Genomic DNA, 27020 nt, shown 5'->3' on the forward strand with positions numbered 1-27020 from the left:
TGTTAGCTAGGTCTTCATCTGTGTCTGGTGTTAGCTAGTTACTGGCTAGCTAGGACTTCATCTGTGTCTGGTGTTAGCTAGTTACTGGCTAGCTAGGACTTCATTTGTGTCTGGTGTTAGCTAGGTCTTCATCTGTGTCTGGTGTTAGCTAGTTACTGGCTAGCTAGGACTTCATCTGTGTCTGGTGTTAGCTAGTTACTGGCTAGCTAGGACTTCAGCCAGCACGGAACAAAAGAGCGGGAAGGGTCGTTCAAAACTCATGTTTCCAACCACAGTTTTTATACAGGTAAAGTCATACCATATGAAAGAAAATCATGACAGCTGTGATGGAAACAGGAAGTTTCGGTACAATTCTATAAATGGAGACAGATAATTTGTTTGGTTGACATGGTGGGATCTCTTTGTGTCTGTAAAATGAACTATGTGAGAAATGGTGGTGGAAATGCCTTTATGCGCAAATATACAGTGCCTTGCGAAAATATTCGGCCCCCTTGAACTTTGCGACCTTTTGCCACATTTCAGGCTTCAAACATAAAGATATAAAACTGTATTTTTTTGTGAAGAATCAACAACAAGTGGGACACAATCATGAAGTGGAATGACATTTATTGGATATTTCAAACTTTTTTAACAAATCAAAAACTGAAAAATTGGGCGTGCAAAATTATTCAGCCCCTTTACTTTCAGTGCAGCAAACTCTCTCCAGAAGTTCAGTGAGGATCTCTGAATGATCCAATGTTGACCTAAATGACTAATGATGATAAATACAATCCACCTGTGTGTAATCAAGTCTCCGTATAAATGCACCTGCACTGTGATAGTCTCAGGGGTCCGTTAAAAGCGCAGAGAGCATCATGAAGAACAAGGAACACACCAGGCAGGTCCGAGATACTGTTGTGAAGAAGTTTAAAGCCGGATTTGGATACAAAAAGATTTCCCAAGCTTTAAACATCCCAAGGAGCACTGTGCAAGCGATAATATTGAAATGGAAGGAGTATCAGACCACTGCAAATCTACCAAGACCTGGCCGTCCCTCTAAACTTTCAGCTCATACAAGGAGAAGACTGATCAGAGATGCAGCCAAGAGGCCCATGATCACTCTGGATGAACTGCAGAGATCTACAGCTGAGGTGGGAGACTCTGTCCATAGGACAACAATCATATATTGCACAAATCTGGCCTTTATGGAAGAGTGGCAAGAAGAAAGCAATTTCTTAAAGATATCCATAAAAAGTGTAATTTAAAGTTTGCCACAAGCCACCTGGGAGACACACCAAACATGTGGAAGAAGGTGCTCTGGTCAGATGACACCAAAATTGAACTTTTTGGCAACAATGCAAAATGTTATGTTTGGCGTAAAAGCAACACAGCTGAACACACCATCCCCACTGTCAAACATGGTGGTGGCAGCATCATGGATTGGGCCTGCTTTTCTTCAGCAGGGACAGGGAAGATGGTTAAAATTGATGGGAAGATGGATGGAGCCAAATACAGGACCATTCTGGAAGAGAACCTGATGGAGTCTGCAAAAGACCTGAGACTGGGACGGAGATTTGTCTTCCAACAAGACAATGATCCAAAACAAAAAGCAAAATCTACAATGGAATGGTTCAAAAATAAACATATCCAGGTGTTAGAATGGCCAAGTCAAAGTCCAGACCTGAATCCAATCGAGAATCTGTGGAAAGAACTGAAAACTGCTGTTCACAAATGCTCTCCGTCCAACCTCATTGAGCTCGAGCTGTTTTGCAAGGAGGAATGGGAAAAAATGTCAGTCTCTCGATGTGCAAAACTGATAGAGACATACCCCAAGCGACTTACAGCTGTAATCACAGCAAAAGGTGGCGCTACAAAGTATTAACTTAAGGGGGCTGAATAATTTTGCACGGCCAATTTTTCAGTTTTTGATTTGTTAAAAAAGTTTTAAATATCCAATAAATGTTGTTCCACTTCATGATTGTCCCACTTGTTGTTGATTCTTCACAAAAAAATACAGTTTTATATCTTTATGTTTGAAGCCTGAAATGTGGCAAAAGGTCGCAAAGTTCAAGGGGGCCGAATACTTTCGCAAGGCACTGTAGATCGAAGCAGTGGTGATTTTAGCATGTAAATCTTGGTGGGGCAAAATGCATGCCAGCAAAGCCACAACACAACATGAATTGCACTATAATGGTGACAAGTGGTGCCCACAAACTGTTAGGTCCTACATAAAGCTGTCCCAACAACATAGCTTTCTTTCCAGCACCATAGAGTGAATCCTTACCACTGCTGGCTATCAGCGGAGCCTTGTCTGGCAGCGAAACAGTTCATTCAGCCTCGTTTACTGCCTTTAAAAAACCCCAGCTTATATGGCTGACCATATCTCCCTGGCATATTACATCATTTATGCAGCAGCATACAATACATTTTTGGACTCGCCTTGTTGTGCGAGGCCGTCCTTTGTTGGAAAATTGTCATCAAAGATTTACAGTTCCGAGTTGGATGACTGTTCAAAACGTATTTTCCCAGTCTGACTTCCCAGTTGATATGCTTGCGGTTAGCTACTGTCACCGATTCCTTCCAAACAACTCACTTTGCGATTTCCAACTTGTGTAATGTTTATGGTCGATGAGCACCGATACGTTTTATCTATAATTTCTCTTCATTATTTCTCTTCATATGACAAAGATTAAAAAGGATTTTCCAGTTGATTGTCGTCTTGATTTATGATGATGACTGCTAGCTAAGATTTTGAAAGTAAGATGTTGACTTGATCAGTCCAATCAAAGCTACTGTAGATTTGACGTAATTTTATCTGTGGCCAATGACCTTGAGCCTTCTTGGAAGGGCACTTCTAATGTAACTCGATGGCAGCACACAAAGGGCTCACATTCTTGATGTCTACCCTTATTAAAGGCGGGTGATGTAGTGTCCCCATGAGTGACAGAACACTGAGCCAATCACGGTTCAATGCTGAGCCAATCACGGTACAATGCTCCTATTTTCTGCTGATCTGCCCCACCACCACAGAAAGCACTGAGCTAGGCTGTAACACCTGCATTTTGGAGCTGCCTGTTTGTACACAGCTTTATTAACTCAATTATGTGTGTGTGTGTGTGTGTGTGTGTGTGTGTAATATATATATATTTTTACATTGTTTGCAAACAATGACATGTGACATGTATTAATGGCAAAATAACAGGCAAGCCCCCCCCCCCCCCCAAAAGACATAAAGACAAGCTCTTTCATGTGTTAAAAACAAAATCTCTCATATAATGTGTGTTTTTATTTTTTTTCGCCGCTGTATTGAAGTAAACTTAGAGTCACGTGATGATATGGTCTGTGGTCCTCCCACTAAGACTCGGAATCCATGCAGTTTATTAGTCTACAGATGTTATTAGTTATGATGACAGGGTGGTGAAAGTGCATGGTGATCTTGATGCTCCTTTCCAATAAATATCGAGGATCTTATTCTGGTGAAATGATCGATGCTTGACTGCCATTTGACAAACACAAATATTTTCCTTCTTATCCATAATAATCTCATCATGTAGACTAGCCTACTGTACTCACACAGTCTACCTGCACTGTATCTGCGAGCTGTTGGCTAGAGCGCAGGTGCCCAGACCAGAGTAGGCACATTTGCTATTTAAAGCAACAGTTTTTCTGAAAACTATCGGTAGAGTGGAAAACATATTGAACTGTAGATTTTGATCCGGTACATGAAAACCTAAGTGAAACATGTCTTTGTGTGTTCACTATGTCCTCATACTGATTATTCTCTGCAACAAGTCTGTTTGGTGGAAGCACACCACTGGTAATTTAAAACAAATATTCTCATGATAATTTGTCGCCAATTGGATGGAAACCTAGCTAGTGATGCAATTTTAATGTAGTTTGAGTTAATTGCGTATCACCAAATTAGCTTGAGATGATTTTACTGCTCACTGCGTCCAAGTTTCTTGACAGGCATTTCAAAGAGCTGTAAGTCAAGGCAAGCTCATGACTATAAGCTCCCTGCCCTCTCAGCGTGTCTTTTCAAACTTCCTGGTAGTTGGCCATGAGAGAGTCATTTTTCTAAAATTGTGAGCATTTCTATCCCCCAAAATATTGTGATATTTTAGTCATTCTAACCTTTTTTCTTCGGGACCTTTTAAGTCCTCTATCTCCATCCACAACGTGCTAGCAAGCCGTGAACCTGCTCGATGGTAACACGCGCTCACGTTGCCCCTAGTGACTGGTATTGAATGTATCTCCCGACTAATTCTCCAGTCTGCCTGGTTTGACCTGGCTTTTCTACTCCCACTAGCCTTCTACACCCTGATGCTCTTATGAGAAAGACTGATCAGAAATTGAGGTCACCCTCAATCAAACCTCCACTTTGTCACACCTTCTGTAATCGCTGCCACAATCTCTGCCACTCTCAAGGTGCCCTCCTTGCCGCTTCCCTCCTCCCCTCTCTCCACCCTCCCCTCTGTTCTCCCTCCCTCCTCAGGAGAATGGTGTTTTTATCAGGATCATCGCCATGGTAGCGCAGAGAGGAGACTGCATTATTGTGAAGAGACTGTGTGTGTGTGTGAGCATTTATGTGAGTGTTTGTGTCAGCCTATGTATGTGTGTGGCCTGTGTGTGTGTTATAGTCAATATAACCCAGGAGCATGTTGATTGTGTCAGTGATTGTGTAAGTGTGTGTAGTTCATTGGGCTGATGAAGATAGGGTCTGCTGATTCATTTACCTGATGCAGGGAGGACTCAGGATCACCCAGACTGATGGACATTATCTCACTGTCACCTTAGAGAGGGAGGAATAATCTGCTGGAGTCGCTGTGTTTCTGTGTGTGTCTCAGACAGATTATTTTCTTTCTTTCTCATAGATTGTGCATGTATGAACTACACATGGACACGTCCAGCCCAAAGCAGGAGGTTTAAAAAATACTTACTAGTCGCCAAAGTACCAGAGCATGTCTTTAAGTATGTGCTTGCTGGCTTGCGTTGAAGAACAGTGCCTGTTTGTTTGTGGGTGGGAGACTGGGGACAGGTTTGTGTATGTGTGAAGACAAAACTACATCCCAGTGAGTCCACAGAGCCACCTCAACACCCACAATGGGGTCCTTCACACTCCCAGAACCCCACAGCATTCCTGCCACCAGACTAGATGCCAACCCCCTCCACTCTCTCTCTCGCTCACTCTTTTTCTCCCTTCATCTCTCTCAGGGTATCAGGGCAGTATGTGTGAACAGAGGGTGGACCCATGTGCCTCCAGCCCCTGCCACAACAACGGGAGCTGCTTTCCCCAGGGTCCCGGCCTGGGCTTTGGCTGCAGCTGTGCCGCCGGCTTTACCGGCCCGACCTGTGCCCAGTTGGTGGACTTCTGTGCCCTCAACCCCTGTGCCCACGGGATTTGCCGCAGTGTGGGCACTAGCTTCAGGTGTCTGTGTGTCCCAGGTGAGCCATTCTGTGTCTGCGTGCGAGCGAGCGTGTGTTAGTATGGGGGGTAATCTGATCCACCTCCCATTACCCACACTAAAGATGAGCTGTAAAACTAGCTAACAGATTGATTCTCCCACAATACATATGATATAACAGTGAACCTGTCACATGTAACATACAGCATCTTAAATTAGCATTGTTACTACTCGCTATTCCACAACCCATTCCCCAACCCACCCAGTGGTATCATTGATGCAGACACAGTGCCACTGGTTTTTATGGCTCCATGCTCAGATTAATGGTGTGGAATGATGACAAATCATTATCCCTTATTCAGCAATTACCCAGCTGTGTGACCAGACCTGGGTTCAAATACTATTTGAAATCATGTCAATTACTTTAGCTGGGCTTGTTTGAGCTTGCCTGGTACAAGGGAACCAATAGAATAGTTGCAAAATTGCAAACCCCGCCCATTTGGCACTCCAGGCAGGCTTAAACAAATGGTAGTAATATTGGAAATATATCAAATAGTATTTAAGCCCAGGTCTGGGTGTGACTGCAGGAGAACGACCCTATCAGTAGAAGAATCAACACAGTGTGACAGACTGCTGCTGCTCCTCCCTATCAGTCTGTCCTAGAGTTCCCTTTATATATCTTTCTGCCTTTCAGTTTTCATTTTGATGTAATTTGCCATCTTAGGTTGGATGGAGATGGGAGTGAGAGACACTCTAAATTAGTAATAGCTTTTTTTTTTTACAGAAACAACCCAATTCCACCATTTTAGATCACTTCACTTAAAATAGTTCCTTTGGGGACACACTATCCATTCAGACTGTCCTCTGTAGCCAGATACTTCTCACTGTGTTCATACTCTTATTAGTATATTATTGTCTCATACCATTGCGTTATGTTATTTGTTCTCTCATTGAAACAACCTCAGATCTTGCATTGGTACAGTATATTCATTCCCATATATACTGTACCAATGCATTCGGAAGGTATTCAGATCCCTTCACTTTTTCCACATTTTGTTATGTTACAGCCTTATTCTAAAATTGATTAAATAGTTTTTTTTCCCCCTCTATACACAATACCTCATAATGACAAGGCAAAAACTGATTTTTATTTATTTAGTAAAAATAAAAAACTATTACATTTACATAAGTATTCAGACCCTTTGTTGAAGCACCTTTGGCAGCGATTACAGCCTTGAGTCTTCTTGGGTATGAAGCAACATGCTTGGCACACCTGCACTTGGGGAGTTTCTCCCATTCTTCTCTGCAGATCCTCTCAAGCTCTGTCAGGTTGGATGGGGAGCGTCATTGCACAGCTATTTTCAGGTCTCTCCAGAGACGTTCGTTCAGGTCCGGGCTCTGGCCGGGCCACTCAAGGACATTCAGAGACTCCTGTGTTGTCTTAGCTGTGTGCTTAGGGTTGTTGTCCTGTTGGAAGGTGAACCTCGCCCAAGTCTGAGGTCCTGTCCACTCTGGAGCAGGTTTTCATCAAGGATCTCTTTGTACTTTGCTCCGTTCATCTTTGTCTCGATCCTGACTAGTCTCCCAGTCCCTGCCGCTGAAAAACATCCCCACAGCATGATACTGCCACCACCATGCTTCACCGTAGGGATGGTGCTACGTTTCCTCCAGATGTGAGGCTTGGCATTCAAACCAAAGAGTTCAAGCTTGGTTTCATCAGACCAGAGAATCTTGTTTTTCATGGTCTGAAAGTCCTTAGGTGCCTTTTGGCAAACTCCAAGCGAGCTGTCATGTGCCTTTTGCAGAGGAGTGGCTTCCATCTGGCATTCAGCCATAAAGGCCTGATTGGTGGAGTGCTGCGGAGATGGTTGGCATTCTGGAAGGTTCTCCCATCTCCACAGAGGAACTCTGGAGCTCTGTTAGAGTGACCGTCGGGTTCTTGGTCACATCCCTGACCAAGGCCCTTCTCCCCCGATTGCTCAGTTTGGCCGGGTAGCCAGCTCTAGGAAGAGTCTTGGTGGTTACATTTAAGAATGATGGACACCACTGTGTTCTTGGGGACCTTCAATGCTGCAGAAATGTTTTGTTACCCTTCCTCAGATCTGTGACTCGACACAATCCTGTCTCAGAGCTCTATGGACAATTCCTTCAACCTAATGGCTTGGTTTTTGCTCTGACATGCACTGTCAACTGTGGGACTTTATATAGATAGGTGTGTGCCTTTCCAAATCATGTCCAATCAATTGAATTTACCACAGGTGGACTCCAATCAAGTTTTAGAAACATCTCAAGGATGATCAATGGAAACATGCTGTTAGGGAGTGCGTAACTGGCGGCAGGGAAGTCAGGCGCAGGAGAGCAAAACTGGGTAATCAACGGAGCAGTTTTATTCATAAAATCACTGGAAACCAGAACAACAAACAAATGGGTACAAAACCCGTCGGGCACCAGAAAAAATGTGCACATAAACTTGGCTATAAGTGATGGCTAGAAGACCAGCGATGCCGAGCGCTGCCCGAACAAGGAGAGAAACCGACTTCGGTGGAAGTCGGGACAGATGCACCTGAGCTCAAGTCCCATAGCAAAGGTTCTGAATACTTATGTAAATGAGGTATTTTTGCTTTGCTAAAAATTCATTATCGGTATTGTGTGTAGATTGGTGAAGATGTTTTAAAAATGTAATACATTTTAGATTAAGACTGTAACATTTCTAAATTTGGAAAAGGGAAGGGGTCTGAATACTTTCCAAATGCACAGACAGTATATTCACACAGTATGTTCATACATAATATCACACAGTATGTTCATACATAATATCACACAGTATGTTCACACAGTATGTCCATACAGTATATTCACACAGTATATTCACACAGTATTTTCACACAGTATGTTCACACATAATATCACACAGTATGTTCACACAGTATATTCCCACATGATATCACACAGTACATTCCCACATGATATCACACAGTATGTTCACACAGTATGTTCACACAGTATATTCACAAACAATATCACACAGTATATGCACACATAATATCACATAGTATGTTCCCACATATCACACGGTATATTCACACATATCTCTTTTCACCTTTCACGCTAACCTATTCTCTGTTCTCCATTTCTCTTCATCTATTTCTCTCTTTGCCTTTCTGTCCCTCTCTCTGTCCTCCTCTCTTCTCTCCATCTCTTCCTCACCTCATTTCCCTCTCCCTCTACTCAGTCATCTGGTTGATTTTTATTAGGATCTCTTTTTATTAGGTGAGACAGTTGCTTTGCGCTTCCTTCCAGACCATTGTCTGTCTGCAACCATTGTTTGACTACACTAGTTGGGCAGATGCCATCCAATCACACATCTCCATTCAGACAGCCCCCCATCTAACGGGAATGATGTCATTGGTGATTTGCAATCAGACTCGTTTAAGGATACAATTGACCTTTTCTCCTGTTCATCAATATGCCAGCTGGTGTCTGCGTCCTCTACGAGGAGAGGAGGCTGTGAGGGATCTGATATATACTCTAGTGGATCCCAGGCTCCCTGTATCCCTATCAGGCAGAGCAGAGTCAGACTAGCCAGAGGATATGGGTCTGGGAGTCTGGGAAAGGCACTTGACATTTCACTGGATTTTTTATGAGAACCTCTGGCATTTATCAAGGCTTACTTTGTATGTAAATGTATCCTCTCATGGTGTACGACAAACACATGCACACACCAGCAGAAAGCCAGACACACACACACACAGCCCGACACACACTCACGCATGCATTACACTTACTGACATGTCTATACTCAGTACGGTAGCTTCTGCTTGTAAGCTCTGAAGAAAGAACACAATGTCCTACATCAACTTTGAGATTCTGTCAATCTCTGTGTTCTGACCTTGGGCTCATACTGCTTCTTTTATAGGGAAAAACACCAAGACCCACAGTTCTGTCCCAGTGCAAACCTGCCACCTAGTGGTAACTGGAGTGTACTGCATATAAGACATCACTAACAGTCACGGCTGAATCATGGCTATATCGACGTAACCATAGAATTGCATCTATAATTAATTCAATAAGATGTCTGTGGATGTAACATCCACAAGGTTTTGCTTGTTCCATCTAAGTGATCATCTCTATATATAAATAAAGGTACATTAAACCACTTAACTCCCCCTCATAAAAAAATGATGTGTGCTGAGGAGTCTATCACCCTGATCTTCTCGTTAGTGATGTCTAAACATAATTATTACTTGAACTGTCATCTAATATTATGATCAAAGACAGTGTGACTTTATGTGTGTGTGGTGTGTCTCCCAGGGTACCATGGTCTGTACTGTGAGGAAGAATACAACGAGTGTCTGTCAGCCCCCTGCCAGAACTCTGCTACCTGCAGAGACCTCATCAACGCTTACGAATGTGCCTGCACTCCCCAGTATGAAGGTAGGGGTGTGTGTGTATTGATTTCTATCCAATGTGACTCAACGGGGACAGTTTTAAGTATGTTATCCTGGGGTGGGATTGTGTGATGATGCTGATGCTGCAATATGTATGCTAATTCGATGAGTTTATACAGCCTGTATTATGAATGTGTCCATATAAGTGATTATGTGTTGTCTACAGAATGTGTAGTAAATTGTGAGATAGTGTGGTGTTGGTGTAAACTGTCATGTTTAAAGCAGACCTGGATTCAAATACTATTTGTAATAATTTCAAATATTTATGCTGTCCTTTTAATGAGCTTGCCTGTTGCAATGAGCCAATACAAAAGTCCTAAAAGTGCGAACACAGCCCTCCTGGCACTCCAGACAGGCTAAAGCAAATGCTTAAAGTGTTTGAAAAATTTCCAAAGGTATTTGAACCCAGGTCTGTAGAGAGTACTGTGTGTGTCATTAATGGGTCATATGTGTGTGTCCCTGTGCAGGCAGACACTGTGAGATCTACAGGGATCCTTGTCTGAAGGCTCACTGTCAGAACGGAGGACACTGTGAGAGTGTGGGCTTTAACGCCACCTGTGTCTGCCCACCTGGTTACCTTGGTGAGCATTTCAACTCTGTGTGTGTGTGTTTTGTGTGAGTTCACGTCTGTCACCCAGTCTATCATAGTAGGCCTTGGGGACACAGGTGGGAGTAGGCTGTTCTGACTAGGGAGCGCTCCACCTCTGAACCCTCTCAAAGTATACCTGTACCTGCTTTTCCAGTTAAACATAACTCCCCCCCGCCCACTATTGGTTATCTCAGGGGAGGACTGTGAGGTTGACATCAACGAGTGTGAGAGCAATCCCTGTCATCACGGAGGAACCTGCATCGACCAATCAAATGCATACACCTGCCACTGCCCCCCAGGCTGGGTAGGGGCCAGCTGTGAGATACGTAAGTACATTACCCAGAATCCTCTTGTTGTGGGAGTAAATGATGAAATATGATTACATGTACATGCCTTTCTTAGGTTATTCATAAGTCTGTCTGTTTCTCTCTCAGACTTGCAGTGGAAGACCACCCACCCCGAGGACACCCTGACCAACATGCCACGTCACTCCCTCTACATCATCATCGGCGCCCTGTGCGTCGCCTTCATCCTCATGCTCATCATCCTCATCGTGGGCATCTGCCGCATCAGCCGCATCGAGTACCAGGGCTCATCTCGCCATGCCTACCAGGAGTTCTACAACTGCCGCAGCATCGACAGCGAGTTCAGCAACGCCATCGCCTCCATCCGCCACGCCAGGTGAGACGGCACAAAGCTCTCTGAACAAGTCACACCTCAGGGTAGACTAGGCTTGCTTACTATGAGTATACAAGTGCCTCAACATTGTTAATATTTAATGTATTAAATTGATTCAGACATTAGAAACACCTCCTGTTTTAGCTTTGCTGTTAACCGGGAGATTAAGGTCCATTCAAGTTTTTAATGTCACATGCACAAGTACAGTGAAATGCCTTTCTTGAAAACTCAAAACCCAACAATGCAATACTCAATAACAATGTCATACATGAGACAAAGGCTCATTCCGGTAGATTTCAGGCTAATCTTGGAAGATTACCAGCACTAGGGTATACTCACCTGTAATACACTGTGGGTGAATGTGTAATGCCTCTCTTACAACACCATGTTTATATTACTCTGTTTGTAACATGCAACATCTCCTTTATAACCCTACAGTCACCTGTATTTAATTCTTTACCCAGCAACTCTACACTTGAAACATTAGGAACTGTCTTGCATGTAGCTAGCTGTCCTACCTGAAGTGATGTTCCAAATATGTGTTTTCTTCCCCTCTCTCAGATTTGGGAAGAAGTCCCGGCCGGCAATGTACGACGCTGCACCCATCACCTACGAGGACTACAGCCCTGACGACAAGCCCCTGGTCACTCTGATCAAAACAAAAGATTTGTAGAAAACACAGCGGCAACACACCCACCCACACACAGTATCACGCATCACCTGTTCACACACACAACTAACTACACATGTTCGGCCGTGCACCAAAACACACAAATTCAGTTAATGCAAACCATTTAGTATTTCTTTAGATAAAAATGAACAAAATAAATGTAGTGGAGAAAAAACCCAAACAATAGTTATGTGGGAAATGTGTTGGAATATCCATAAAGCTACTGTAGCATAAGAGCGTACCTTTTTTAGTAGGTGTTGGGTGATACCGCCATCTTGGTTGCTTCTTCTCTCCAGTAGACTGTGACTACATTACCCAGGATGCCATTGGGTTCCTAGAGGGGGTGGTTCCTGATGTCCCTCACCGACCCATGAGCTCAGTTTAAAGTGTAGATTCAGCAGAGGCTGTTGATAGGAGTTCTTACAGGTGTGGTAGAAATAGGTGCACTTGTCATAGTGCAGTACGATATATCTTTCTATATAAAAAATCTACAGTAGGTTGCCTTACTTGGTGCATGGGTAGATTCAATGTTTTCTGCATAATTTTGAAACCCTCCGTATATTGTGGTTGATTTACTGTGTCTTTGCCAGGTTTATGGCAAAATCGTCACTTCCTTCAGGAAACAACGTCAGGGTAGAGGTAGAAGAGATGTACACTATGGAGGGAAGCTTTAGAACAGCATTTAAAAAAAACATTGGTTGTCATGTTTTTATTATTTACATGCAAGTTCTGTACAAATAAAGGAAGAGTAATAATTGTGTTTTTTGCAGGAGTGGTCGGAGTAGCCAGTGGGCGGGTCTTGAGTGGATGACTGACAGGTGGGGTGAGCGGGTCTTGAGTGGATGATTGACAGGTGGGGGTCAGCTGGTGGGTCTGCTCCAGTAATATATGTGCTTCTGTGTCCCAGGTATAGGTGTCTCTCTCTCTCTCTCTCTCTCTCTCTGTCTGTGTGCGGTTGTGTTGTTCCACTCAGGGTCAACCCCTGGGTGCATTCGTTTGGGGCGCCGGATGGGCGGCACATTTTAGACCATTCCATTGGTTCTTTAGAAATCTCCGCCCACCCGGAGCACCGAGTGAGCACTCCACTTGACTGATGTTTTGCCTACTAGGGTCGTCTTTTTTTTAAAGAGAAGAACCACATGAATATTATCTATGTTCAATGATGTAACAATAAAGGTTGAAGTGAACACAAACCCAGCTGGTGTCTCGTTTGTTCTTATTATGACACCAGAGGTCTATTTGTGTCTAGGAAAACATTTGACTCACAGGGTTCTGTTGACTCAATGGAAATGTACTATGACAAGACTTGGTCATTGTAATACACGTGTATAAACATTAATTTAATATGTATAACCTCATTGACTCACTCATCCCGTCACGCCGACTGGAGCATTTGGCAGCAACAAAGGATCTTCACTTCCTGTGGTCTTTGGCCGTCTTCTCCACTGTGCTCCAGCTCTACTGGTGTTGCTGGAGTTCAGCCTTCAGTCGTCATTGTTCTCCATGTTGTCACGGGCCTCCCTTTCTTCTGTCTGCCTTCTGGACTCTAATGGACAGCTAACCTTGGAATGGAATCAGTGTTTCTTCTGTCCAACTCCAGCAGCATCTCTTGAGTATTGTGACCAAAACCTCAGCAATTAGATCTCAATACTCTTGAAATGGGAAAATAATACTGAAGTCGCAAAGGTGATTTATCACGACTTGACATGAGAAGTGGGCTTGGATAACCTCCAAAGCACAAGACTAAGTACTATTTTTGGACTAAACTAGTGCTTTGAAAACCAAATCAAATTTGTATCATATCAATATTGCGCATTTCACAACTCCTGAGAACCTAATCAATCTTAACAAATGAAGGAAAAACTCAAGTTTTGTAAGTACTGGTGTTATCTAGCATCAATCCACCAAAAGACATGCTAAATACAGGGACACTATAGGAACTCAACAACACTGGCCAGAATGAGGAGTGTCCATAGATGCAGTACCCACTACCATAGGAAAATGGGCAACATGTTTCCACCAATAGACAGTCTCTCCATGCCCAGTTGCCCCAGACAACATGTCAGCAGTGGGAAATACCCATATAAGGAGTGTTGTTAGCCCTGTGTGCGGCCTTGGTGACCTCCTGCTTAATCCAGATGTTCCCAGAGTAAACATCTGTAAATACAGGCTGGCTGTGGCGTCATCTCGTCACTCACTGCGCCTACACACACACACACACACGTATTCACGCATGGACACACAAACACACAGAGCCACACGCATTCACACACACACACACACAGACAGACAGACAGACAGACACATACATACACACACACTTTGTGGAGCTTAGAGGAGCCAGTGGTTATTGATGAGGTTCACCCTACACTGAAGTCCGAGTGGGGAGCCTTTGTTGACCTCTACCTCTTTTCCCCTTTCCATGACCTCCAGGGTCACGGGGAACTGTTTGGCCTTCGTAGGGGTCCATTGGTAAGCACAACTCCTATAAACTGAGTCATGGCCAGTTCTGACGGAGCCACTTCACTGGAGCCAGAAGGCTGGAATGTGTCTGTTAAAACAGGGTTTTTAGAAGTGCGCCATCAACCATCAAAACCATGACCATTTGGGCAAACCATAATGCCACATAGCAATTAGTAAACCAAGCAACACCGACCAAAATTGCTTGAAATAATGGCAATATTTTTATGTGAGCCTTTCATATTCAGTCAATTTAATTATTTTGCGACATTCAAGCAGGAAAGTTTGTATGTCTGTAAAAAAGGGTTCTCTGGCCCCCTGTCCTGCCCTTCCTTGCGGCTGTCGCTACCGCCCCTTGCAGACCAGTTTCGGGAACTGCTCGCAGGCGAAAGCTTCATCAAGCTCCATTGGAATTCACTGTCTGTTTTCTCCAGATTGCAGAAGAGGAGAAGCAAGCGCCGAGAACAAGCAGATGTGAGCTGGACTACATAGAGAATAACCAGCAGCAGTAGTTACGGAAACCTTTGATTCTACTAAAATGTGGCAGCCAGCGACAGAGCGATTGCAGGTATGGTTGGATTAGTATTCCTGACCAGCGCATATTTATGGGATGTTTGTCTGTCTGATTTTTAACGGTATGAAAAACCATCGTGCATATTAACCTGGTGTCTGTGCTTTGATGTGTTTTTTTGTTTGTGTTTTTTTGCTCAGATGCAAAACACAAAGGCTTTCCTGGAAGGTTTGTGTGTTTCAGTCCTATCATTGCACACATTATTGTTTTATTACGCAGGTGGCCGCCTGCGCGATGGTGGGCTCGTTTAGCTTAATTCAAATACTCTCTCCCTTTCGTGTTGCCTCTTCCCTCTCCCGAGTAACCCCATTACCCAACTAGATCTAGGCTACGTTGTGTCGCGTTCATACATTCATACATGCCTAGGTTACAGTGTAAGATATATGTTTATCAGACACCTGGCCTTCTGTTTTTCATCATGATAAACCATTCCGAGAATTTGCTATATTGTGTAACATCTACTTGCTGGACCCAATGTCTGTCAAGCTGTTTTTTAGTTTGAGTAATGTTGCAGAGGTCATGGAACATCCTATAGCAGGGATCACCTTGAGCTGGTCAGGGTGCCAGAACATAATTACAAATCATTTGTAGACTGCAAATTGACTGCAAGAAGCCCAAACAGATCTAATATTTGACTGAAACATCATTTCAAAACTTGCTTACATTTGTATATACGATGACATATATCTCTATTATACAGGGGTGTAAAAAGTACCCAACTGTCATACTTGAGTAAAAGTAAATATACCTTCATAGAAAACTTGAGCAGCAAAATACTGCTTGAGTAAAAGTATAAAAGTATTTTGTTTTAAAGTAAATGGCACTGTTAAAATATACATAAGTATCAAAAGTCAAATTAAAAGTATGAATAATTTCAAATTCCTTACATAAAGTTCTTGTTTTTTTAGCCAGGGGAACACTCCAACACTGAGACATCATTTACAGATAGCCAGGGGAACACTCCAACACTCAGACATCATTTACAGATAGCCAGGGGAACACTCCAACACTGAGACATCATTTACAGATAGCCAGCGGTACACTCCAACACTGAGACATCATTTACAGACAGCCAGGGGAACACTCCAACACTGAGACATCATTTACAGATAGCCAGCGGTACACTCCAACACTGAGACATCATTTACAGATAGCCAGCGGTACACTCCAACACTGAGACATAATTTACAGATAGCCAGGGGAACACTCCAACACTGAGACATCATTTACAGATAGCCAAGGGAACACTCCAACACTGAGACATCATTTACAGACAGCCAGGAGTACACTCCAACACTGAGACATCATTTACAGACAGCCAGGGGAACACTCCAACACTGAGACATCATTTACAGATAGCCAGGGGAACACTCCAACACTGAGACATCATTTACAGATAGCCAGCGGTACACTCCAACACTGAGACATCATTTACAGACAGCCAGGGGAACACTCCAACACTGAGACATCATTTACAGATAGCCAGCGGTACACTCCAACACTGAGACATCATTTACAGATAGCCAGCGGTACACTCCAACACTGAGACATAATTTACAGATAGCCAGGGGAACACTCCAACACTGAGACATCATTTACAGATAGCCAAGGGAACACTCCAACACTGAGACATCATTTACAGACAGCCAGGAGTACACTCCAACACTGAGACATAATTTACAGACAGCCAGGGGAACACTCCAACACTGAGACATCATTTACAGATAGCCAGGGGAACACTCCAACACTGAGACATCATTTACAGATAGCCAGGGGAACACTCCAACACTGAGACATCATTTACAGATAGCCAGGGGTACACTCCAACACTGAGACATCATTTACAGATAGCCAGGGGAACACTCCAACACTCAGACATCATTTACAGATAGCCAGGGGTAAACTCCAACACTCAGACATCATTTACAGATAGCCAGGGGAACAATCCAACACTGAGACATCATTTACAGATAGCCAGGGGTACACTCCAACACTGAGACATCATTTACAGACAGCCAGGAGTACACTCCAACCCTGAGACATCATTTACAGACAGCCAGGGGAACACTCCAACACTGAGACATCATTTACAGATAGCCAGGGGTACACTCCAACACTGAGACATCATTTACAGATAGCCAGGGGAACACTCCAACACTGAGACATAATTTACAGATAGCCAGGGGTACACTCCAACACTGAGACATAATTTACAGATAGCCAGGGGAACACTCCAACACTGAGACATAATTTACAGATAGCCAGGGGTACACTCCAACACTCAGACATCATTTACAGATAGCCAGCGGTACACTCCAACACTGAGACATTTTTACAGATAGCGAGGGGAACACTCCAACACTGAGACATCATTTACAGATAGCCAGCAGTACACTCCAACACTGAGACATAATTTACAGATAGCCAGGGGAACACTCCAACACTGAGACATCATTTACAGATAGCCTGGGGTACACTCCAACACTCAGACATCATTTACAGATAGCCAGGGGTACACTCCAAAACTCAGACATCATTTACAGATAGCCAGCGGTACACTCCAACACTCAGACATCATTTACACATAGCCAGGGACACACTCCAACACTCAGACATCATTTACAGATAGCCAGGGACACATTCCAACACTCAGACATAATTTACAGATAGCCAGGGACACAGTCCAACACTCAGACATAATTTACAGATAGCAGAGGTACAATTCCAAGTGAGTCCGCCAGATCAGAGGCAGTAGGGATGACCAGGGATGTTCTCTTGATAAGTCTGTGAATTGGACAATTTTCCTGTCCTGCTAAGCATTTAAAATGTAACAAGCACTTTTGGTTGTCAGGTAAAATGTATGGAGTAAAAAGTACATTATTTTCTTTAGGAATGTAGTAAAGTAAAAGTTGTCAAAAATATAAATAGTAAAGTAAAGTACAGATACCCCCCAAAACGACTTAAGTAGTACTTTAAAGTATTTTTACTTAAGTATTTTACACCACTGCCTTTATGCGTGAGAATACTTTGGAACAGATTCCCCAAGTTAAAATCACTTGGACCTGATTTGGTGGTGTTTTTACAGGCTTTTATGTCCAACAATAAAAATACTAAATTAAAAACACTTTTTTGAGGAGGGGGGGGGGGGGGGTTCAGAACTTGGGGGGCCAAATAAATAAATCACCCGCAGGCCATGTTCAGCCCGCAGGCCGCAAGTCGGGGGACTCTGCACCATAGTCTCACATAGCCACAATGAAATTACAGCAAACCAAGGTGTCATTAATCACTTAGCCTACAGTTAAAGTAATTAACACGGATTCTCTGACCTGTTTGGAAGTGGTGAAAAATTGTTAATGACACGTATTTTGATATCCAGGGGCGCGGGGCAAGCCGTTCATTGAGGCTGGCTTCACGTTTCCTGTAATGCTATCCAGATGTCGGGTCGACTACTTTGCCAAATGAACTTGCACAATCCCTCTCACAGTGCTTGCCCAGGCATCAAGATGATTGAATCTCATAGTAAACTTGGGTAAATAGTTTTAAGCGATGCTATCTACATATTTTACAACTGCACACCGTGAAATACTACTACACTAAGAGGTTTATTACATTGTAATTATTGAGTAATTACACCTTACACCAGCCACCAGACCAGAAAGGACCAATTTATTCCCATCACATGTTCTGATGTCCATAAGGACCTATACACATAACCTCTACTTCTGCACAATTATGTTTGTCTTCGTGAATGTACAGACTGTTAAAATCAATCATTCATTTTCATAGGGGCCTCCCAAGTGCTAACCCCCTTCATCTTTTGGTCACAAAATATTGGCGTAATGTGACCAAAGTGCCTATTTAAGCATGTCTCAAAAATATTTTTGGAGGCTTAGGTTGGTTTTCAGATTCAGTCTGGCATCCCCTGATCTGTTCATTAAAACCTAGTGGTACTAACAACGTGGCCTGGCCTGCATGTGTTCTGGTGCTGATCTCCATACTCCATATGCTGGGTTGACAGATGGAGCCTGTCCCAGCTTACCGAGCATCGAGTGGCGGGCCTCAGCTCTCCATACCTCGGCCCTGTGATCAATCATGTCCCCAGGGAAAGTACTGAGATGACGTATGGTTCTGAGGGAGAGCCATTTATCACATGGTAATGGGGCTGTTCCAGCTCGCTGCCTAGCTGCATGCGCACTAATGCCCCTTGTCATGTGACCCTGTGCCCCTAACGATGCTTAGTTGTCGTTTAGTTCTGTATCTGAATGATATTAATAGACCCAGTAAGAATGAATGTTCTGGTAAAAAAGGAGGCAGTAGTTACAGTAGTTTCTCACCATTAAAGTGACAGACATTTCTGGTTCTCTCAGCGACTCACCACTGAACTGTTGCCATGGTGATGCTCGATGGCTCGCTGCTGCACTGATCAGTCGCTATAGCCCGTTTGTCATGTATCCTATACATCCGAGAATGTTGTATTTGAATGTTTTGCTCGTCATTACCATGGTATCCTCCTTCGTTTTCTTTCTTCTCACTTCTAATGCCATGGTAACGTGCAGTGTCTTGCTACAGGAAGAAGAGATATGGGCCAATGTTAGAGCAGACACCTTTTCAGGCTGGTATTAAGAATCAAATCAAATCAAAATCAAATCAAATTTATTTATATAGCCCTTCGTACATCAGCTGATATCTCAAAGTGCTGTACAGAAACCCAGCCTAAAACCCCAAACAGCAAGCAATGCAGGTGTAGAAGCACGGTGGCTAGGAAAAACTCCCTAGAAAGGCTAAAACCTAGGAAGAAACCTAGAGAGGAACCAGGCTATGTGGGGTGGCCAGTCCTCTTCTGGCTGTGCCGGGTGGAGATTATAACAAAACATGGTCAAGATGTTCAAATGTTCATAAATGACCAGCATGGTCGAATAATAATAAGGCAGAACAGTTGAAACTGGAGCAGCAGTTTCTGCTGAAAGAATCTGCTGTATGTGTCAGATGGAGAGAGGGATGATGAAACATAAACAACATGACATTGTGTTTGTGTCAACAAAATGGCCACCGTGGTACCAACAGCTTTAAATGTCCCATATTAAGACATATTTTTGTCCAATGTTAGACTTCTGTGTTGCAACATAGGATGTATCATGCATCATTGTCTACTTCCTCTTCTCTTCCCCCGTCCCCCCATTCCTCTCCTAACACATCCCCCTGAAGAATCAGTTTCAAGAGCCCCCTCTCTCACTGGTATCGCTCAGCGATTTTCAAATGATTTCACAATGTTTGCTGTGCCGATCTGTGCTCACGCACACATACACACACACACACACACACACACACACACACACACACACACACACACACACACACACACACACACACACACACACACACACACACTTTGCTCACAACCATCTCCCAATGTATATACATACGTTCCTCTTACTCAGCACCTCTCACTGTGCTTTCATAGTTCTCATTTTGTACATTGACTACATTCCCATTTTATTTGACATGGGAAATTGGCTGAACAGACATAATGTCTGGATCCTGACAGTGCAGAAATGTGTTCAGCTTCCGGGCCTGTTTGAGGTCACTCATGGTCAGAAGCATCACTAGGTCTGTCTGTTTGGGGCTCCTGTGGTCAGGGTTGGGTTGGTCAGGCCTTTGCTCTGCTGGAAGGAGGAAGTTGTGAGAAAAACAAGCTGTGTGGATTCAACAACAGTGCCTTCCATAATTATTGGTACAGTGGCTCTATACTCCAAAACTTTGGATTTGAAGTGCAGACTGTCAGCTTTAATTTGAGGGTATTATCATCCATATCAGGTGAATTGTTTAGAAATTACAGAAGTTTTTGTACATACCAGGATCACGGATAATCCTGAAATGAATCATGAATAATGACATAGTGAAAAAGTTACAAACGCACAATAGCATACCCCCAAGACATGCTAACCTCTCACCATTACAATAACATGGAGGTTAGCATTTTTTTTTGTTGGGGGGGGTGGGGGGAGGGGGGGGGGGGTGTATAATACAGTATTGGTGCATCTGTAACTTTCTCACTCATCATTATTCACGATTCGTTCAGGATTATCCGTAATCATGGTAGCATCCACATTCATATAGAAGTTTTTACAAACATATTCTATTCTTATTTACAATAAAGTGACTCCAAAATGACACAATACATTATTTACTATTCATTTCTATTGGGCACAAAATAATCTGAAACACAACCAAAACAAATAGCTATTGCATCCAACTAATTTATAGAGTTACAAGCTTGATGTAGTCATTTCTAAACAGTTCATCCGATATGGACGAAAATACCCTCAAATTAAAACTGACAGTCTGCCTTTTAACTTCATAGTCATTGTTTGATTTCAAGTATAGAGCCAAAAGATGAAAAAATAATTACAGGGGGCACTGTATCTATGGACAAAGGCTGACACTATTCCTGCCTTAAGGCCTTGGTCTCTTTTCTGAAGCCAAAAGCAAAGGCATCATCAGTTCACCACACTGCATTTGTGGAGAATACATTTAAGTTAAAGGGACCAATGGGTTGTTACCCAAATTATACCACGACACTACCACAGCCCATTTCCAATCGACTGTTTAACTGTTGTTTTATAGGTGTCGTGGTTTATTTATTGTATTGAACACTGTGAATATAGCATGCGTATTGTGTCTCTCTGTCAGGGTAGTTAATGTGTTGTTTTTACTGTATCATTGTATATGCGGGGGCAGGTTAACTGTGGTTATTTACGTCAGAGAGTTGACAATGTTTTTACGGCCAGCCGGATGGGGTCTGTGGTTGGCTTCTGTCAATGTCCACCTCCCACAACACCATTGACCCACCAATTAGAGTGACGACAGCCCACCTTCCACAGAATCAAGCCACCAATCATGGCGCAGGACCTCCCACAGTCCTCTCTGGATTTAGCCCTCTCAGATGCTTGTGAAACGTGGTGGTTCCACTCATAAACTGGTCCAGGATCAGAGGCGGAGGCCGTTAACACAGTCTGACAGGTCCAGGGTGATACGGCTGGCTCATACCATGCTAGGGGAGAGGGGTTCCACTTGTGGTTTGGGAGCTAACCACTGGATGGGCGTGGGTGGCTTCCTGACTACCTGTCCTCCGCTGCTCTAGCTGTGTTTTTAATGCCTTGGTCAGGCTGCAGATGGAGTAAATGTGTGTGTGTGTGTGTGTGTGTCGTAGTGAGTTGAGGGGCCAAGGCTGATGTTGGTTTATGTGAGTGTCTGGCCAGCCAGCCAGAATGAGAGAGAGAGAGATGGTCTGATAACAGTCTGAGACCAAGCTGAGATGGCCTACTGTCTCGCCCTAACGCCAACATACACCAGCCCAGCTCTCAAATATCTGTTCGTGTGCTCCACACTGTTCTTTCATCTTCAGACTGGGTGTGTGTCTATGTGTGTGTGTGTGTGTGTCTGTGACTCTTCGTGTGTGCGTCTAGTGGAAAGTTTTGGGTTCAGTTCCATTAAATGCTACAGTACATTCGGAAAGTATTCAGACCCCTTGACTTTTTCCACTTTTTGTTACGTTACAGCCTTATTATAAAATGTATATTACAAAAAAATCCTTATCTACACACAATACCCCATAATATCAAAACAAAAACAGGTTATTAGAAATGTTTGCAAATTTATATGTAAACTCTGCAAAAAAAGAAACGTCCCTTTTTCATGACCCTGTCTTTCAAAGATAATTCGTAAAAATCCAAATAACTTCACAGATCTTCATTGTAAAGGGTTTCAACACTGTTTCCAATGCTTGTTCAATGAACCAAAAACAATTAATGAACATGCACCTGTGGAATGTCCAGTACGGACATTACAATGTATTGCCCTGGCCACATTCGTTCACGTAGATGAGCAGGGACCCTGGGCATCTTTTTTTTTTCAGAGTCAGTAGAAAGAAAGGCCCCTTTAGTATCCTAAGTATTTGAGACACCTAAGACAGCGCTACAGGGAGACAGGACGGACAGCTGATCGTCCTCGCAGTGGCAGACCACATGTAACAACACCTGCACAGGATCGGTACATCCGAACATAACACCTGCGGGACAAGTACAGGATGGCAACAACAACTGCCCAAATTACACCAGGAACGCACAATCCCTCCATCAGTGCTCAGACTGTCCGCAATAGGCTGAGAGAGGTTGGACTGAGGGCTTGTAGGCCTGTTGTAAGGCAGGTCCTCACCAGACATCACCGGCAACAACATCGCCTATGGGCACAAATCCACCGTCGCTGGACAAAAAGTGCTCTTCACTGACGAGTCGCGGTTTTGTCTCACCAGAGATGGTCGGATTCACTTTTATCCATGAAAGGAATGAGCGTTACACCGAGGCCTGAACTCTGGAGCGGGATCGATTTGGAGGTGGAGGGTCCATCATGGTCTGGGGCGGTGTGTCCCAGCATCATCGGACTGGGCTTGTTGTCATTGCAGGCAATCTCAACGCTGTGCGTTACAAGGAAGGCATCCTCCTTCCTCATGTAGTACCCTTCCTGCAGGCTCATCCTGACATGACCCTCCAGCATGACAATGCCACCAGCCATACGGCTCGTTCTGTGCGTGATTTCCTGCAAGACAGGAATGTCAGTGTTCTGCCATTGCCAGCGAAGAGCCCGGATCTCAATCCCATTGAGCACGCCTGGGACCTGTTGGATCGGAGGGTGAGGGCTACGGCCATTCCCCCCAAAATGTCCGGGAACCTGCAAGTGCCTTGGTGGGAGAGTGGTGTAACATCTCACAGCAAGAACTGGCAAATCTGGTGTGGTCCATGAGGAGGAGATGCACTGCAGTACTTAATGCAGCTGGTGGTCACACCAGATACAGACTGTTACTGTTGATTTTGACTCCCCTCTTTGTTCAGGGACACATTATTCTATTTCTGTTGGTCATATGTCTGTGGAACTTGTTCATTTGTTGAATCTTGTTATGGTCATACAAATATTTACAAAATAAACACAGTTGACAGTGAGAGGATGTTACTTTTTCTTTAAAGTTTATATATATATACATACAGTTGAAATCGGAAATCGGACACGTTCTGTCTCCTAGAGATGTCTCCTAGAGATGAAATCGGAAATCGGACACGTTCTGTCTCCTAGAGATGAATGTACTTTGGTGCGAAAAGTGCAAGTCAATCCCAGAACAACAGCAAAGGACCTTGTGAAGATGCTAGAGGAAACAGGTACAAAGGTATCTATATCCACAGTAAAACGAAAAGCCAGACTACGGTTTGCAACTACACATGGGGACAAAGATCGTACATTTTGGAGAAATGTCCTCTGGTCTGATGAAACAAAAATAGAACTGTTTGGCCATAATGACCATCGTTATGTTTGGAGGAAAAAGGGGGAGGCTTGCAAGCCGAAGAACACCATCCCAACTGTGAAGCACGGGTGTGGCAGCATCATATTGTAGGGGTGCTTTGCTGCAGGAGGGACTGATGCCCTTCACTAAATACATGGCATTATGAAGAAGGAAAATGATGTCGATATATTACAGCAACATCTCAAGACATTAGTCAGGAATGAAAGCTTGGTCACAAATGGGTCTTCCAAATGGACAATGACCCCAATCATACTTCCAAAGTTGTGGCAAAATGGTTTAAGGACAACAAAGTCAAGGTATTGGAGTGGTCATCACAAAGCCCTGACCTCAATCCTATAGAAAATTTGTTGGCAGAACTGAAAAAGCATGTGCTAGCAAGGAGGCCTACAAACCTGACTCGGTTACATCAGCTGTCAGGAGGAATGGGCCAAAATTCACCCAGCTTATTGTGGGAAGCTTGTGGAAGGCTACCCGAGACTGTTGACCCAAGTTTAAACAATTTAAAGGCAATGCTACCAAATACCTATTGAGTGTATGTAAACTGCTGACCCACTGCGAATGTGATGAAATAAATAAAAGCTGAAATAAATAATTCTCTCTACTATTATTCTGACATTTCACATTGTTAAAATAAAGTGGTGATCCTAAATGACCTAAGACAGGGAACTTTTAATATGATTAAATGTCAGGAATTGTGACAAACTGAGTTTAAATGTATTTGGCTAAGGTGTATGTAAACTGACTTCAACTATATATATATATATATATATATATATATATATATATATATATATATAAATATTAGAGTGTTTTTATATATATATATATATAAATCTAAAAACATTTTACGTAAGTATTCAGACCCTTTACTCAGTACTCTGTTAAAGCACCAGAACAAAGTGATTACAGCCTCGTGTCCTTGGGTATAATGCTACAAGCTTGGCACACCTGTATTTGGGGAGTTTCTACCATTCTTCTCTGCAGATCCTCTCAAGCTCTGTCAGGTTGGAAGGGGAGCGTTGCTGCACAGCTATTTTCAGGTCTCTCCAGAGATGTTCAATCGGGTTCAAGTCCGGGCTCTGGATGGGCCACTCGAGGACATTCAGAGACCTGTCCCGAAGTCGCTCCTGCATTGTCTTGACTGTGTGCTTAGGGTCGTTGTCCTGTTGGAAGGTGAACCTTCGCCCCAGTTTGAGGTCCTGAGCGCTCTGGAGCAGGTTTTCATCAAGGATCATCAAAAACCTGACTAGTCTCCCAGTCCCTGCCACTGAATAACAGCCCCACAGCATGATACTGCCACCACCATGCTTCACCGTAGGGATGGTGCCAGGTTTCCTCCAGACGTGACACTTGGCATTCAGGCCAAAGAGTTCAATCTTGGTTTCATCAGACCAGAGAGTCTTTTTTTCTCATGGTCTGAGTTCTTTAGGTGGCTTTTGGCAAAAATCCAAGCGGGTTGTCATGTGCCTTTTACTGAGGAGTGGCTTCTGTCTGCCCACTCTACCAGAAAGGCCTGATTGGTGGAGTGCTAAAGAGATGGTTGTCCTTCTGGAAGGTTCTCCCATCTCCACAGAGGAACTCTGGAGCTCGGGTTCTTGGTCACCTCCCTGACCACTGCCCGTCCACCCTGATTGCTCAGTTTGGCCGGGCGGCCATTTCTAGGAAGAGCCTTGGTTCGAAGCTTCTTCCATTTAAGAATGATGAAGGTCACTGTGTTCTTGGGGACCATCAATGCTTCAGACATTTTTTGGTACCCTTCCCCAGATCTGTACCTCTACATAATCCTGTCTCGGACAATTCTACGGACAATTCCTTCAACCTCATGGCTTGAGATGTTCTCTGACATGCACTGTCAACTGTGGGACCTTATATAAACAGGTGTGTGCCTTTCCAAATCATGTCCAATCATTTGAATTTACCACAGGTGGACTCCAATCAAGTTGTAGAAACATCTCAAGGATGATCAATGTTAACAGGATGCACCTGAACTGTAAATAAGGTATTTCAGTTTTTAATTTGTAATACATTTACAAACATTTCTAATAACCTTTTTTTTTGCTTTGTCGTTATCGGATATATCATGTAGATTGATGAGGAATAATAAGGCTGTAATGTAGCAAAATGTGGAAGATGCCAAGGGGTCTGAACACTTTCTGAATGCACTGTATATGTGGATCACAGGAGGTTGGTGGCACATTATTTGGGGAGGATGGGCTTGTGGTAATGGCTGGAGTGGAATAGGTGGAATGGTATCAAATACATCAAAGACATGGTTTGATACCATTCAATTTGCTCCATTCCAGCCATTATTATGAGCCGTCCTCCCCTCAGCAGCCTCCACTGATGTGGACGTTACAGACTAGTGTTTGCAATGGTGTACATCAGTCAGTTTGTGTGTTGAATGAGGTGGTATGTGCAGTATGTATGTATGACTAGGCTTGGGCAGCATCCAGATTGACCTTCATACCGACCATATAACATCCTGGGATGTTCGGTAATACCGGCAAATATATATAGGTTCAGAACTTTTGTGAAATAGCACAGTTACAAATATAACTCAAACTGGATGGACATCAGAAATAGAGGAAGGACTAGAAACAAACAAAAAATAACTATTGTAAAATAGACTGTGTCTGTAAAATGTTAATAAGATGTATAAATTGAAGGTAAAAGCCGAAGTGTTTTCTCCAATTGGGGGATCGGCGGTAGGGTTTGCGGGGAATAATAATAAAGGTATATTCTTAAAAAAAGTGTGTATGTCTCTATAGGTATGTGTATGTATATATGTGTATATGTATGTATGCATGCGTGCGTGTATGGATATATATATTTACTCCCCCCAAAAATTGGGGATTGGAAATTATGCAG

General features: G+C 43.4%; 2 protein-coding genes across 3 annotated transcripts in view; both read left to right on the forward strand.

The window, feature by feature from the left end:
• LOC110507622 (delta and Notch-like epidermal growth factor-related receptor) overlaps nucleotides 1-12962 on the forward strand; it is a 68137-nt gene extending 55175 nt beyond the window's left edge. For both annotated transcript variants that reach the window (XM_036965222.2, XM_090224524.1), the window contains exons 8-13: nucleotides 5194-5424; nucleotides 9696-9818; nucleotides 10300-10413; nucleotides 10616-10747; nucleotides 10856-11102; nucleotides 11661-12962. In XM_036965222.2, the coding sequence (XP_036821117.1) occupies nucleotides 5194-5424; nucleotides 9696-9818; nucleotides 10300-10413; nucleotides 10616-10747; nucleotides 10856-11102; nucleotides 11661-11772 (959 nt within the window). In that variant the 3' untranslated portion in view covers nucleotides 11773-12962. The remainder of the gene's footprint in view (nucleotides 1-5193; nucleotides 5425-9695; nucleotides 9819-10299; nucleotides 10414-10615; nucleotides 10748-10855; nucleotides 11103-11660) is intronic.
• A 1395-nt stretch (nucleotides 12963-14357) lies between these two features.
• The window catches only part of LOC110507623 (PTB-containing, cubilin and LRP1-interacting protein), a 51138-nt gene continuing 38475 nt past the window's right edge, over nucleotides 14358-27020 (forward strand). The window contains exon 1 of the mRNA XM_021587723.3: nucleotides 14358-14797. Within this exon, the coding sequence (XP_021443398.1) occupies nucleotides 14768-14797 (30 nt within the window). The 5' untranslated portion in view covers nucleotides 14358-14767. The remainder of the gene's footprint in view (nucleotides 14798-27020) is intronic.

Source organism: Oncorhynchus mykiss, chromosome 27 (genome assembly GCF_057628025.1).
Source record: "Oncorhynchus mykiss isolate SJ-2025 chromosome 27, ASM5762802v1, whole genome shotgun sequence".
Lineage (NCBI taxonomy): Eukaryota > Metazoa > Chordata > Actinopteri > Salmoniformes > Salmonidae > Oncorhynchus > Oncorhynchus mykiss.